Genomic DNA, 12,330 nt, shown 5'->3' with positions numbered 1-12,330 from the left:
TTTAGGAATAATGAAAATGTAAGTGCCCCTAGATACCCATAAGAGCAGACATCACACACGACCTTTACCAATACTTCGAGCCTGTTATCTAGTATGCGCATACATGAATATTACACGAATATTTAAAATTCACGACGTGTTATCTCCTAATACTGATCACTCTGACACTCGAATGTCTGGCTACGAGTCGAATGTGTTTGAAAAACAAAACAAAACAAAAAATGTACAAATACAAACAAAGCGTTATTATAAAATTATACGATCAATTATACATATGATAAAATATTTACCGATATAAGGTTGATTAGGATAGCGCATGTACTGCGAACGATATGCATCATCACAAGACACAATTACAGATTCATCTAAAAAATTAATATCAATACATGATTACAAAATAAAAAAAATAGCAGCAAAATAAAATAATAATAAAATACGTAAAAATACGAGTAATGTGTGACGTTTTCCACGTATAATATACGACCGATTGTTATTACAGTGGCACACATTGGTAATTTTTCGAAGCCAGACATTTTCAAGAGAAATTTCCTCTTCAAAATTAAACCGCATACGTTCAAAGGGTATGTATAATACCAGCACAAGCACAGAGAGCTTTGAACGGTTGCGGAAAAAATACACAAACATGTTTTATTCGTTTGGTTGAGAAAAAAGGAAATAATTATATGTAGAACTTTCACAATTGCTTAACTCGGTGTAGCGCGCAATAATTAAAATTCTCCGGGTAAAACTTTTTCAAACGGTTTTTTCCCCGGTGAAACATCATTATGAAGAACTGTTTTTAAAATGAGGACGCGAGTATTTGAAAAAGTAAACTCTTCGCGAGCACGAAGAAGAAATATTTTTTCATTTTTCTTCTTACTCTTCTTCCTTCGTCCTAACTCGCTGGAAAATATAAAATTTTGCTATCTTTGAACAGTTTTTCAAAGCGAATGGAAATCTTTTATTTTAGTTTTATATACCGAAGTAAATTTATTTTTGAAGTTTTAGTTATACTGATTCTTTCGTTTGTTTCTTTTCGTACCCTTCGAGCTAATGAATTTCACGAACTCGTCGTTATTTAGATACCTACCTACTCTATTTACGAGTGATTAGTCAGAAGCATTAGTGTTTGGTGGGATGTGGGACGTGGACTTAAAATTGATCCTGTGGTAAGTATTACAGCGTATAAAAAATGAGCCCAGTTAATGTTTGTACCAAGTTTTCGAAATACCGCAGAGTGAGCAATGGCAGACTACTTTGGCTAACCTATCTAATAAATCGTTCTGTTTTCTCTACCCTGCGTGTTGTGTAGGAAAAAGTGGGTGGTACGTCAAAAAAAAGAAAAAAATACCATCAACAAATGTTCCATTTAGTTATTTCACTTATACATTTAGCGAATATTTATCTTCTTATCCAATTTTCTGGGTTTTTTCCTTTTTTTTTTTTTTTTTTTTTTTTTGTAATGGATGAATGAAATGAAATTTATTTCATGGGGATGTAAAAAATAATCGTAATAAACACAGGGAATTTATTTTCCAGATAATTATAGTGGTTGGTTCCTGAAATTTTCAGAATGGCTTTATTTGAATTTATTATTTTTAATCTCAACCTTTGGTTTTGATAATTTAGGTATATTTTATGTGGGGTTCAGAGGAACTTTAAACAATTTCAAACTGACTGCTGGTTGAAAAAAATTTATAAATACATATTTTAGCATTTTTATTATTTCAAAAATCAGTGGCCTAACGTGATGAACGAATCCGAGCTCAAACAGGGCCAGTCAGTCATCTCACTCACTCACTCACTCACTCACTCACTCAAAGAAGGAGCTATCTCAAAAAAAGAGAGTTGAAGGCCTCGTGATGATCAGAACTCAGAAGTGATCATTACCAATCGGTAGGGATGATAAATTTCAAGAAATTCATATTTTGGAAACTTGCGGAAGCTTTCCAGAAAGTTATAATTCTTCAAAATATGAGGTATGTCATACTTATTTTGATAAAATGTCAGTTTGAAAAGTCCATTATTATCAAGTACAACTACATAATAAATTTCCAATTATTTTCAAATTTTTGAAATTTTCCTTTGTTGTTTATTTATGGATTTGAAAGTTTGCAGAAATTTTCCTTATTCACGTTGAATATTCTCATTGAAAATTTGTAATCCATATATCTACGAGTATTCAGTTCTGTCGCAGAGAAAAATGTCAGAAAATCAGTTTTCATCATTTCCTGATATCGTGATAGATGAAGGGATCAAGGGATGGATGTGATGTGGTAAGAAAGATGAAGTTGAGCGAACCACAAATCACTCGAAAGAGGACTGCTGTAGCAGAATATGATTTTAATGTTGGCAGGACTAAAACCTTTTCCTCCTCCCAATCCCCCCTCCCAATATATTTTCAAACATCTGTACTTATAAACAATGGTGATAGCATTTTTTTTTTTTTTTTTTTTGAATAAAATTTTTCTCAAAGTGGAAATGAACTGAAAATGTTTTCCTAGAAACTGTAAGGAAGATTTCATTTTTTTGGTTTTCAATTAGCCTATTTACCTCGCCAAAAATTTAAATTTCGCTCTTTTTTCCATCTATATTTTTTATGAAAATTACTTTCAAGTTGATTTTGAACGCTCCTCTCGTAACATTACTTTATGATGTTGACTGATTTTCGAATTGAAATTCGCCGTTAGAATCGATTTACCTATTGCCTTATTTAATGTAAGTATGTGTAAAGGTGGACAAAATTGGTTCGATTTTGAAAAAAATTAAACCAATGGGTCTTCACTTTAGTTACCAGTTTTTGGAAACATTTTACAGGACATCCATTTTCCTGGAAAACCTGGAAAAGTTGAGGGAATTTGGTCGGTCTGGAAAAGTCAGGGAATTTTGAAATTTTCAGCATTTTTTACTCAAAAGTCAGGGAATTTTGTGAACGAAATCAACTGTGTGATTCAGTACTTGTAAAGTTACTTCAAACAGATTTTTCCATTTCTCATTTGAATTTTGTTTTTATTCGTTTTATGATGACCCAGGAAACTACTGTGGAATTAGCCTACTAAATGCTGCTTACAAAATACTTGCAAAGATGCTAGTGAGAAGAATTCTAGAACCATGCAGAGCCAATAATACCTTATTGGAATGCCAAAATCCAAAATGGATTTCGAAAGGGAAGATCATGCATAGATAACAAAGCTGCTGATGAAGAAGAGACGAGAATATAACCTAGAAACCTGCATGTGCTTCGGTGATCTGGAGAAGGTGTATGATCGAGTAAGAAGGAAGAAGTTGTTTGAATTCCTGAGGAAAATCGAAGTGAACAAACAAATAGTAAGCCTAATTGAAGAAATATACACAGATAATGTAGGTAATAAGAGTAAGATTTGGAAACATGTCAGAAGCAAAGAAGATAGGAAGAGTAGTAAGACAGGGATGCCCAATGTCATGTAGTCTGTTCAACGTCTACTTCAACGACATGATTAAAGAATGGCTGAAAACCAAACCAAAAGGGCTAGACATCAATGACACCCATGTCAATAACCTGCTATTTGCTGATGATCAGGTGGTCTTTGCTGACAACAAAGATGACTTGCAGAGAGCGATGCACAACCTTCAGAAAGGAGCTGATAAATACAGAATGAGAATCTCGTTGTCAAAAACAAAAGTGATGGCCTTTGAGGGGAAAGAGCCAATACACAATAAAATTGTTGTAAATGGACTGCCAGTGGAACAACTTGAAAGCTTTAAATATCTCAGATGTGAGCTATCATACAAAGGAGAAGTCGACGCACAACTTAAGATCAACAAATTCCTGAAAGTAAGCGGAGTGATAAACCGAGCCATTCTTCCAAAAAAAGTCAGAGCTGAAACTCGATCAAATAAGAACCTACAATACGCTGGCAAGACCAATGCTGCTGTGTGAAGGTGAAACATGGACGATGAGAATAAAGGATATAAAAAGTAGAGTAACTGCGGCAGAAATGAGATTCATGCGAGCCACGACAGGATATACAAGACGAGACAGGAAAAGGAATGAAGACATCCTGAAGGAGCTAGGAGCAGAGGCAATCATTAGACGAGTGAAAGATTACAGAAAGAAATGGCGAAAACACGTTGATAGAATACCTGATGAACAGTCCCCTTGAAAGAGTCAAAGAATACATTCCAACTGGTAGGAGGCGCAGAGGAAGACCAAAGAAAAAACTTGATGATACATCGGCAAGCAATTCTTCTGCAGTTTCCCAGATGGGCTGAACAGCTCACCCAGTCAAAGTTCAATGATGATGTTTTTGAATTTTTTTAAATACATGACAAATTTTGAGCTTTTTTCACAGAGCCACAGCTTCATACTTGAGCACATAGTCGTGTTTGGGAAAAAAGGGCACAATGTAGACCTATTAACGATATTTTGTGGTCTTAATATTCAAAAAAAAATTGACACTCCCCCCCCCCCCCCACCCTATGTGTAATTCATTTTTGAAGGGTATGGTAAATTGGAGAAATTGCTGTCTGGAAAATCTGGAAAAGTCAGGGTAAATCATTTCTCATTTTAAAATTTTTTTTGAAAAATCGAAATTTTAAAAAAAAATCGAGGTAAAATTGAAGTTTTTATTTTCGTTGGTAATAAACAAAATGAAATTCAAAAAATTTTTCTAATTTCAAATCTAAAAAAACAAAATTGGCGCGTAAAATTTTTGAGCCCTTTTCTCCATTAGTCTCAAAACAGGGCCGGCGGAAGCCCATGTGCAAGCGGGCGCTTGCACTGGGCGAAGATTTTCACCCAGTGCAACGCACCGGGCGACAATTTCAAAAAATAAACCTATTTTTTGTAAGTACCATATACAAATTTCAAAACAAATCAAAACCCTTCAAATTTGAAAAATATTTCAATTGAAAAAAAAAAAAATAGCAAAACATTTCCAAAAATAACCCTATTTCTTGCATAAAAATTTCAAATGAAATTATTTCAATTTAAAAAAAAAATGTAAGTAATTTTCATTTCTGTCGCATAGATTGCATAGCTGACCACTCTGTCACGTAAAGAAGGAGTAAAGTGATGGCGAGAAGGTAGATCACAATATTTTTTCAGAGTTCCCGTTTTCATCATTCTCTTCTTTTAAAAATCATTCAATTCTTGTTGAAAATTGACCCGGAGTTCCTGCCTATTGAATTTTTTCGAACTTGGAAAAACCTGTTAAATGAAATCTAATCTACTATGTATTTTTTTATATTTTTGAAACGTGCCTTATGCGCACCTTCAGAAAGTTGTGGAAAAATTGGGCCGATCTCAAAAACCAATTTTGGAAGATGGGAAGTTTGAAGCTATATTTTTATTAAATAATTCCAAAGTGGAAAAAACGTCATAAAAAAATCAAAACAAAAAAACAGTTGATTAATGATCCAGAATATGTATGGAATAATGTTTCCAAAGACCTGATCATTTTCAGATCTTTCGAAAATTCATTAAAAATTAAGGGATCAATTGATTTTTTTCAGCTCAAAAAAAATTCTGAAGTTCAATTCGAAATTTTGTTCAATCCATATCAGAACTTGAAAAATCAAAACAATTGAAACATTTTCAGTTTTCTTTCCAGCTCTGTGTTTGCATAAAAAATGCTGTGGTACTGCTGCAATCTCACCTCCTTTCCTTTCATCACAGCTAATTCAAGATTTTTGTGCTTCTTGTTTACCCCCCCCCCAAAAGTGATTCACACTTTTCACCAAATTATGAACATTAGAGTTTGCACCGGGTGGGAAAATGAAAAAGTGCCAGCCCTGTCTCAAAAATATGTGAAATGTGTGAAATATCCTGCCAAAAGTACCTAACTACTTTGAAATTTCGTTGGAGACCTTGTCAAAGAAATACTTATTAGTTATTTTTGAAAAATTAAAAATAAAATAATGTACCAAAAACACCATTCCTTCCCTCAAAACTGCTAATAGCTTTAAAAAACACCTAAATCGTATCGAATAATTTCCTTATAATATTTTACATCTCGGTTATAAAAAAAAAATCTCAAATGGTAAATAGGTATTATGATTCATTTCGTGTGTATGGAACAAACGACAATATAAAATCGTAACGTGCCATCAAAGTAGAAACATTTTAATTAAAATTCTCCTTCTGGAGAACAAAACGTAGGCGCATTTCAGATTGCGAATTTTTTACGACGACGAAAAAAAAACAACGAGTTTAATTAGGCGAAGTAATTTTTCAACTCTAATATAAAAGAAATTCGACGCTTTATTTAAATAACAATCCGAGGGGAAAAATTGAAAAATCGGTGGTTCTTTTGAAATATTCATTGTGTAAAAGAAACAGAAAAAAAAACAATGGGTATCTGGTTATGAAAACTGGAGGAATGAGACTCATTTCAGAGTTTAAATACAAGGTATATCTACGAACAAGGGTACGTCCTATGCAAGTTTTGTACATAGCTAGAGAGAAATAGATACCTCTACATACAAGTACGAGTACATATAAAAGTCAACGTCGTCGACTGGAACAAAATAGGGCTGAAACTTGGTCGCATTCGATGCTACTCGTACGCGAAGAAAGCTCGATAAAATGAAAAAAAAAATAAGAAACCTCAAAAACAACTCAAGTTGTTCAATTGTTATTAGGTATTTCCGTTAACTCTCACTACACAAATCAATAGGTTTAATGAACTTGAACCGCGCTTTTTGGGGTCAAATGCGTGTGTACGTAAAAAATAAACGGTTATGATGTAACCGGATCGATATGGAGTGGTGTAGAAAGGAAAAAACGAGACAGACTGTATTGATTCAAAACTCTAATTCGTTGATTTGGTTCCGAAAGTAACCCACTGTTCAATTTGCTACCAAAAATCCATAATGGTTTAATTGCATTCGGTAATTTTTTCCCCACTTCTTCGAGGTACCTAATATTATTGTCGCTTGTATTTTTTTTCTTTCTTATATCGATTGGAGTTTAGAAACTTTGCTGGGACGTTTGGGTATTTCCGCTTCGTATGATTTGTTTGTTTTTACTCGTACAAGAGTCTAAAATGGAACGAAATTTAAAATTTACCAACTTTATGTCGACGTTGTTTGTGGGGTGGTAAAAATATACTTTTTAATTGAAAAATAAACCTAATGTCCGATACGGAGACCGACAACCCGAAGTGTAAACAACTCCGGTGAGAAATATTTTACGGAAACTCGCCGCGTCTGCGACATTTTTACAACTTTTAATTTTTGCGCTTCGAGAAATGATAAAAATTGAAATAAATGTCTCGAAAGGAGCTTTAAAACGAGCTTTTTGCCTCATTCGTAATGATTCACTCGCTGACGTAATACTTTTGTATCTTTGCAGATTGATATTTACGATAACATTGCGGCTGGCGTAAGTGTAATAAACGTGTCCATTATAAAACTACGCCAAACTTTCGGTTACAGTCGAAGAATTCAAAGCTTTGCTTTCCGAGTCGACTAAGTTTTAGTACAGTTCGTAAATCCTATTAAGCATAATAAAAGACACTAGACTCGATAAGAGAGCCGGCGATGCTGAGGTATGGGTAAGGTACACTTTGTCTCAAACCCGGAAGTTCTTGACGTGTACCTTTGTCAATTATTTTGATCCTATTTTGACCATGTACATAGTGCTTGGATGAAAGTTAGTGGTTTTGCATTGTATTGAAAAACTCTTCGTTGAATTACCTTATACTAATGTTTCGCAATTTTATCGTGATTTATTAGAAGCTTGGGCTATATTATTGAGAATATGAAAGGGATTGGTGATAGCAAAATGCAGTATTGGGAGTACCGAGGTTACAAAATTTATTTTGAAAGGGGTCTCAGAATTATTTTTCTTAAATACTCAAAGCTCCAAGTTCAGCCTCCATAAGAAGTGTTTTTCAAATAGTAAAATGGCAAATTAGATTAAAAGAGCGGAAAACGAAAAAAAAAATCAGAACTTTTCTGAGATGCCATAAAGAAGTGAATCATGTATGCAAATGTGATTTTCGTCCACTTGAATATTTTTTTCAACATGTATCTGGAAGAAATATCCGGAGTATCTCAATGAATATTATAAATCCAAGTTCAATGAACCCATCAACGATTATATTTCTGCTCTACATATTTCATTTTAGGCATAGGTAATTTCACATATTTCACGCTTCATAAGGGTATTTTACAAGTTGAATAAAAATAGAAATACCCTCTTCAAAAAAATCTCAAGTTGCTGGCATTCAGCTGTGAATTTTTCACGATGAATTGTTTTGCAGAATAGATAATTTGTTTATCAGAAATATTTCTTCTTTTTGATCCTGCGTTTTGATACTCCTTTTTGGCCATTAAAAAAAAAACATTTTCAAATGTTGAACTTTTTGGAATATTTTGATATTTATTTTACCTATAATTTTAAAAAACATATGCGCAGAAAACACATTTTCAAGGCATACAAGTGGAAATCCTACCCCTAGAGTAATCATTTCATAATGTAATCATCTAAATACGCCAACTTAGCAGTCTTAGCACCCTTCAAAAGTTCTAAAATAAAGGGAGGCAAAATATATCAACTTCGTGCTGACTGTAACTTGAAAGCTTTTTAATGCAATTAGTATGCCTATTTTGGATTAAAAATAATACATTTTAGGTAGAACGAATCTTGGCTTTTTTTCATGTTTTGCCATATTCAACTTAAACTTTTTTCAAAAAAGTTGCCATTTTTGAAAAAATTTTTGAAAAAATCTGATTTTTTGACATGAAAATGAAATTTTTTGGTTTGAAGAACTTTGTGCGAGTATAAAATTTTGTGCTGCTGCAAATTTGAGATTTAGCCCAAAAAATACGTAAAAGATGAGATGAGATGAGAAATAATTTTGATTAGTTTGATCCTCTCAATTGACAATCTTATTACAAGCTATTCAAGAAATTGTCTAAACGTACTTTTTTTTTCGTGCTCATTTGGTGATGAGCCAATATTTCCCAAAATTTGGCCAGTGTTCTGACAAGTCCTACAAGTTCTCTATTAAATGAAGTGGTGTAGAAAATGATTGAAAAAAAAAAATACAGAAACCCTCTGAGTTTAGCTCTGAAAATCCTACAATTTCCATTGAAAATTTGTAAAAAATTCATTTTATTAACGTGTATTGTTTAAAGTGAAAATAGTCAACGTTGACGCTAAAGTTTAAAAAAGGGGTGGGGGAGGATAAAAATACGAAAAACCCGAAAAAACGCTCTCAAATTTTGAACATTTATTTGGGGGAGAGGAGGGGAGGAGGGTGTACACTTCAAGAAACACTGCACACAAAATCTTGCAAAAATTTTGAAAAGGTTCATTTTTTACAATTTTTTTAAATTTTTTATTTCGTCATTTTTATAACTGAAAATCTAACTGCTCCAGTTCTGTGATTTTTTTAGCTAAAAGAGGATCCTATTTTCATCAATATTTCAACTCTCTTACAATCCTTTTAGATTTTTAAATATGAGTAGGTATTCCATTTTTTTAAAATTTTGTTTTGTTTGTTTGTTTTTTTTTTCAATTTTTATTATGTTATGATTCAATAATCAAGCTGATGCTCTAAATCGGTGATTTTTTTAAGCAAAAGAGGGACATGATTTTAGCAATTTTTCAAATTTCTTTCAGTTGTTGAACATTCATCTATTTCAAAAAAGTTTTGACCTTTTTCGTTTATTAAAAATCGGTGTCATTGTGTTGCCCTAATTTTGTGATTTTCAAATCAAGTTAAGAAACAAAAGTTCACATCAATTTTTCAATTTTTTTACAGTTTTTGAAGAATTGTTTAATAGAATTTTTAAAAAATCCATTTCTGATCCTATATTTTGACTTTTTTCAATTTGTGAAAATCTGCGTTCCATTATTTTTTGGGGGGAGGGGAGTGTTTTTAATTACTAGATTATTACACCCTTCGTAAAGAGGTTTATATTATGGAATTCGCTAAGTTATGTTTTTTTATTAAGGTGATGAATTTTTCTATTTCGGAGGGGTCGTCAGGAATGAATGGAGAGTGTTGGTCTATTTGTAGAGATGTTTGATCTTGGAGCAGATTTTAGTGCTCTAAACATCCATTTTTCGACTTTCATGAATTTTAAAACATATTTGTCTCGATTTTTGTGTTCTATTCTCAATTAAGTATGAATTTTTGGAGAAAAATTTTAGCATATTTTTTCATTTTTTTTTTTAGAATTTTTCATTTTTTAGCTCCTCAAAAAAACACGAATTTCTGAAATTACTTCTGTATTTTCAATATCAGTTGAATATTTAAATCATAAGGCAATCCCTTCATCCTTTTTTGCCATTTTCAACCAATTTTTTGCTTAGTTTCAAAGAATCCTTGATCCCTGATCGCGATTTTTGAATAGAGCATGGTCTGAAACTCCCATAATTGCCCATAACCAAAATTTAAGTTGTCTTTTGATATTTGTTGAATTTTTAAAAATTCAAAATTGACCATTTTTGGGGAATTATGCTTTTTTAAAAATTTGTATAGGCCTACTTATTTAATATGTAAAATTGATGGAAATTAATACAATACTGGAAACTGAACTCCCTCGAACCAAAGTCCATCATTTCTGGTCATTTTGGAGTGTCCAACGCGATTTTAGATTTCTCCAGAAGGCGTGGAAATTTGAAGGGTTCATCCACATTTGAGCTAATTTCCAGGCAGAGACACCTTTGAGTGCGTTTTTCTTGAAATTTCATGAGAAGAAAGTTTTAAAAATCAAAATTTTTCCATTCGTCGAGAATGTTCTGAAATTTGCATAAATGGCTACATCTTGTAACTTATATAAAATCAACTTCTCAATCCGAATTTTTCAATTTCGAGCCATTCTGGAGCTTCCAGCGCAATTTCCAATTTCTCCAAAATTAAAAAAAAATTCCATAAGATGTGGAAATCAATGTGGGCAGGTAAAAATCGAGTTGTGGCTTATTCTCTACCTGTTTAAAGGATTCAAACACATTTAAGTCAATTTGCAGGGGAACTTGAAGACAAAAATTTTCATAAAAACGTCTGATCACAATATTGTATCCATTTTTCTCGAATTCGAGTCGTTTAGAACGATACAGCCCCTTCCTCCCCATCACGAACCTAACACTAAGTAGGTACGCGACTTGATTAGCCTATTCCATCAAAAAAAGCCTAACGTATTAGAGTTCAGTGTTCACCCATGTAGAAAACTTTCTGCTCAGTTTACTCGAAAGCTAGACGTTGGAGCTATATAGCTGTTTTCGTATCGCATATAAGTCATAAAAATGGAACTATCTGAAAACACGTATTCGTACCAAACATCCGACGACGACGACGACATAAATGGATCCTGATGAACTATAAAATGCAGCTGATGCAATGAATTACTCTTCTAGAAAACTGAAAACTTTTTACGTCGTTTTGTCATCTCGAAGAATGTTGCATCTTTTAACATACATAAAAGCACGCTGTACGAGTATACGTAAAGTATAACTTGAACGCTTTAAATCTAAACTCATCATCGTTGGCTGTGCTGAAACCATACTTCGCGATGGTCGTCATCGTCGAGGGAAAAAAAAGAACGTACAGAAATATTACGATAAATCCCGAAGCAAATAAACGTATACCTACAAATGGAAGAGACATGCACGTGTTATTTATCGATTTATTAATAAGTGTTTCGTAGGGTTTCTGTTGAACTTTTAATGTTTATAACATTGCCATGACTACGATACGGAACTCTCAATTGTATGACCTTTTAGTAAATTTTCACTAATTAACTAATTCGCGCATCAATTTTTTTTTTTCAATTTCAAAACACGTCAAATCACAATGAATACCTACGATGATGTGTTGAAGAATCAAAGTAACGTCAATTTTAATCACCATTCACCACCCAAGTCGAGTTTCCGTAAAAGTTACCTATACACAGCTAGACGGCTGCTGATGAGGTGGTAAATTCGTCGATATTTTCTACACGTTTTCAAAGCAACTGTGCCTATAGAATAAGCTTTCAAAGTCTAGACGATTCGAGCCGTTGGAATTGATTTGTACGTTCAGTCGTATACATTTCGCTATTACCAACAATTCAGCGGCGAATGAGCCAAAAATTATCTGCAGTACTGACCTAGTTATACTCGTATTACGAGTATAATCGATGAAAAAATGTACAAAAATTTTTACTTAATCATAGCTCGTTGTGTAGGAAGAATTCCTTCGACATCGTCGTCGTGTATATTGTGAATACCTTTGAATACGATATGACCGTGTATACATATTATGTACGTATGTATTTTTAATACGCACGCGAAACGAATGATACTTATTTATATTCTCGATTCCGCATAAAAGATATTAAAACTATGCATTAGGGTGG

General features: G+C 33.0%; 1 protein-coding gene across 2 annotated transcripts in view; it reads right to left on the bottom strand.

Annotated features, from left to right (window-relative positions):
* LOC135841976 (one cut domain family member 2-like) overlaps positions 1-12,330 on the bottom strand; it is a 42,248-nt gene that overhangs the window by 12,275 nt on the left and 17,643 nt on the right. The window contains exon 2 of one of the 2 annotated variants that reach the window (XM_065359225.1): positions 291-365. The exons of the other annotated variant lie outside the window; for it this stretch is intronic. Within the exon in view, the coding sequence (XP_065215297.1) occupies positions 291-365 (75 nt within the window). The remainder of the gene's footprint in view (positions 1-290; positions 366-12,330) is intronic. 2 annotated transcript variants of the gene reach the window in all.

This window comes from Planococcus citri, chromosome 3 (assembly GCF_950023065.1).
Source record: "Planococcus citri chromosome 3, ihPlaCitr1.1, whole genome shotgun sequence".
In the NCBI taxonomy this organism is placed as follows: domain Eukaryota; kingdom Metazoa; phylum Arthropoda; class Insecta; order Hemiptera; family Pseudococcidae; genus Planococcus; species Planococcus citri.
The sequence above is the reverse complement of the archived record's forward strand: the minus strand, read 5'-3'. Positions and strand labels throughout refer to the sequence as shown.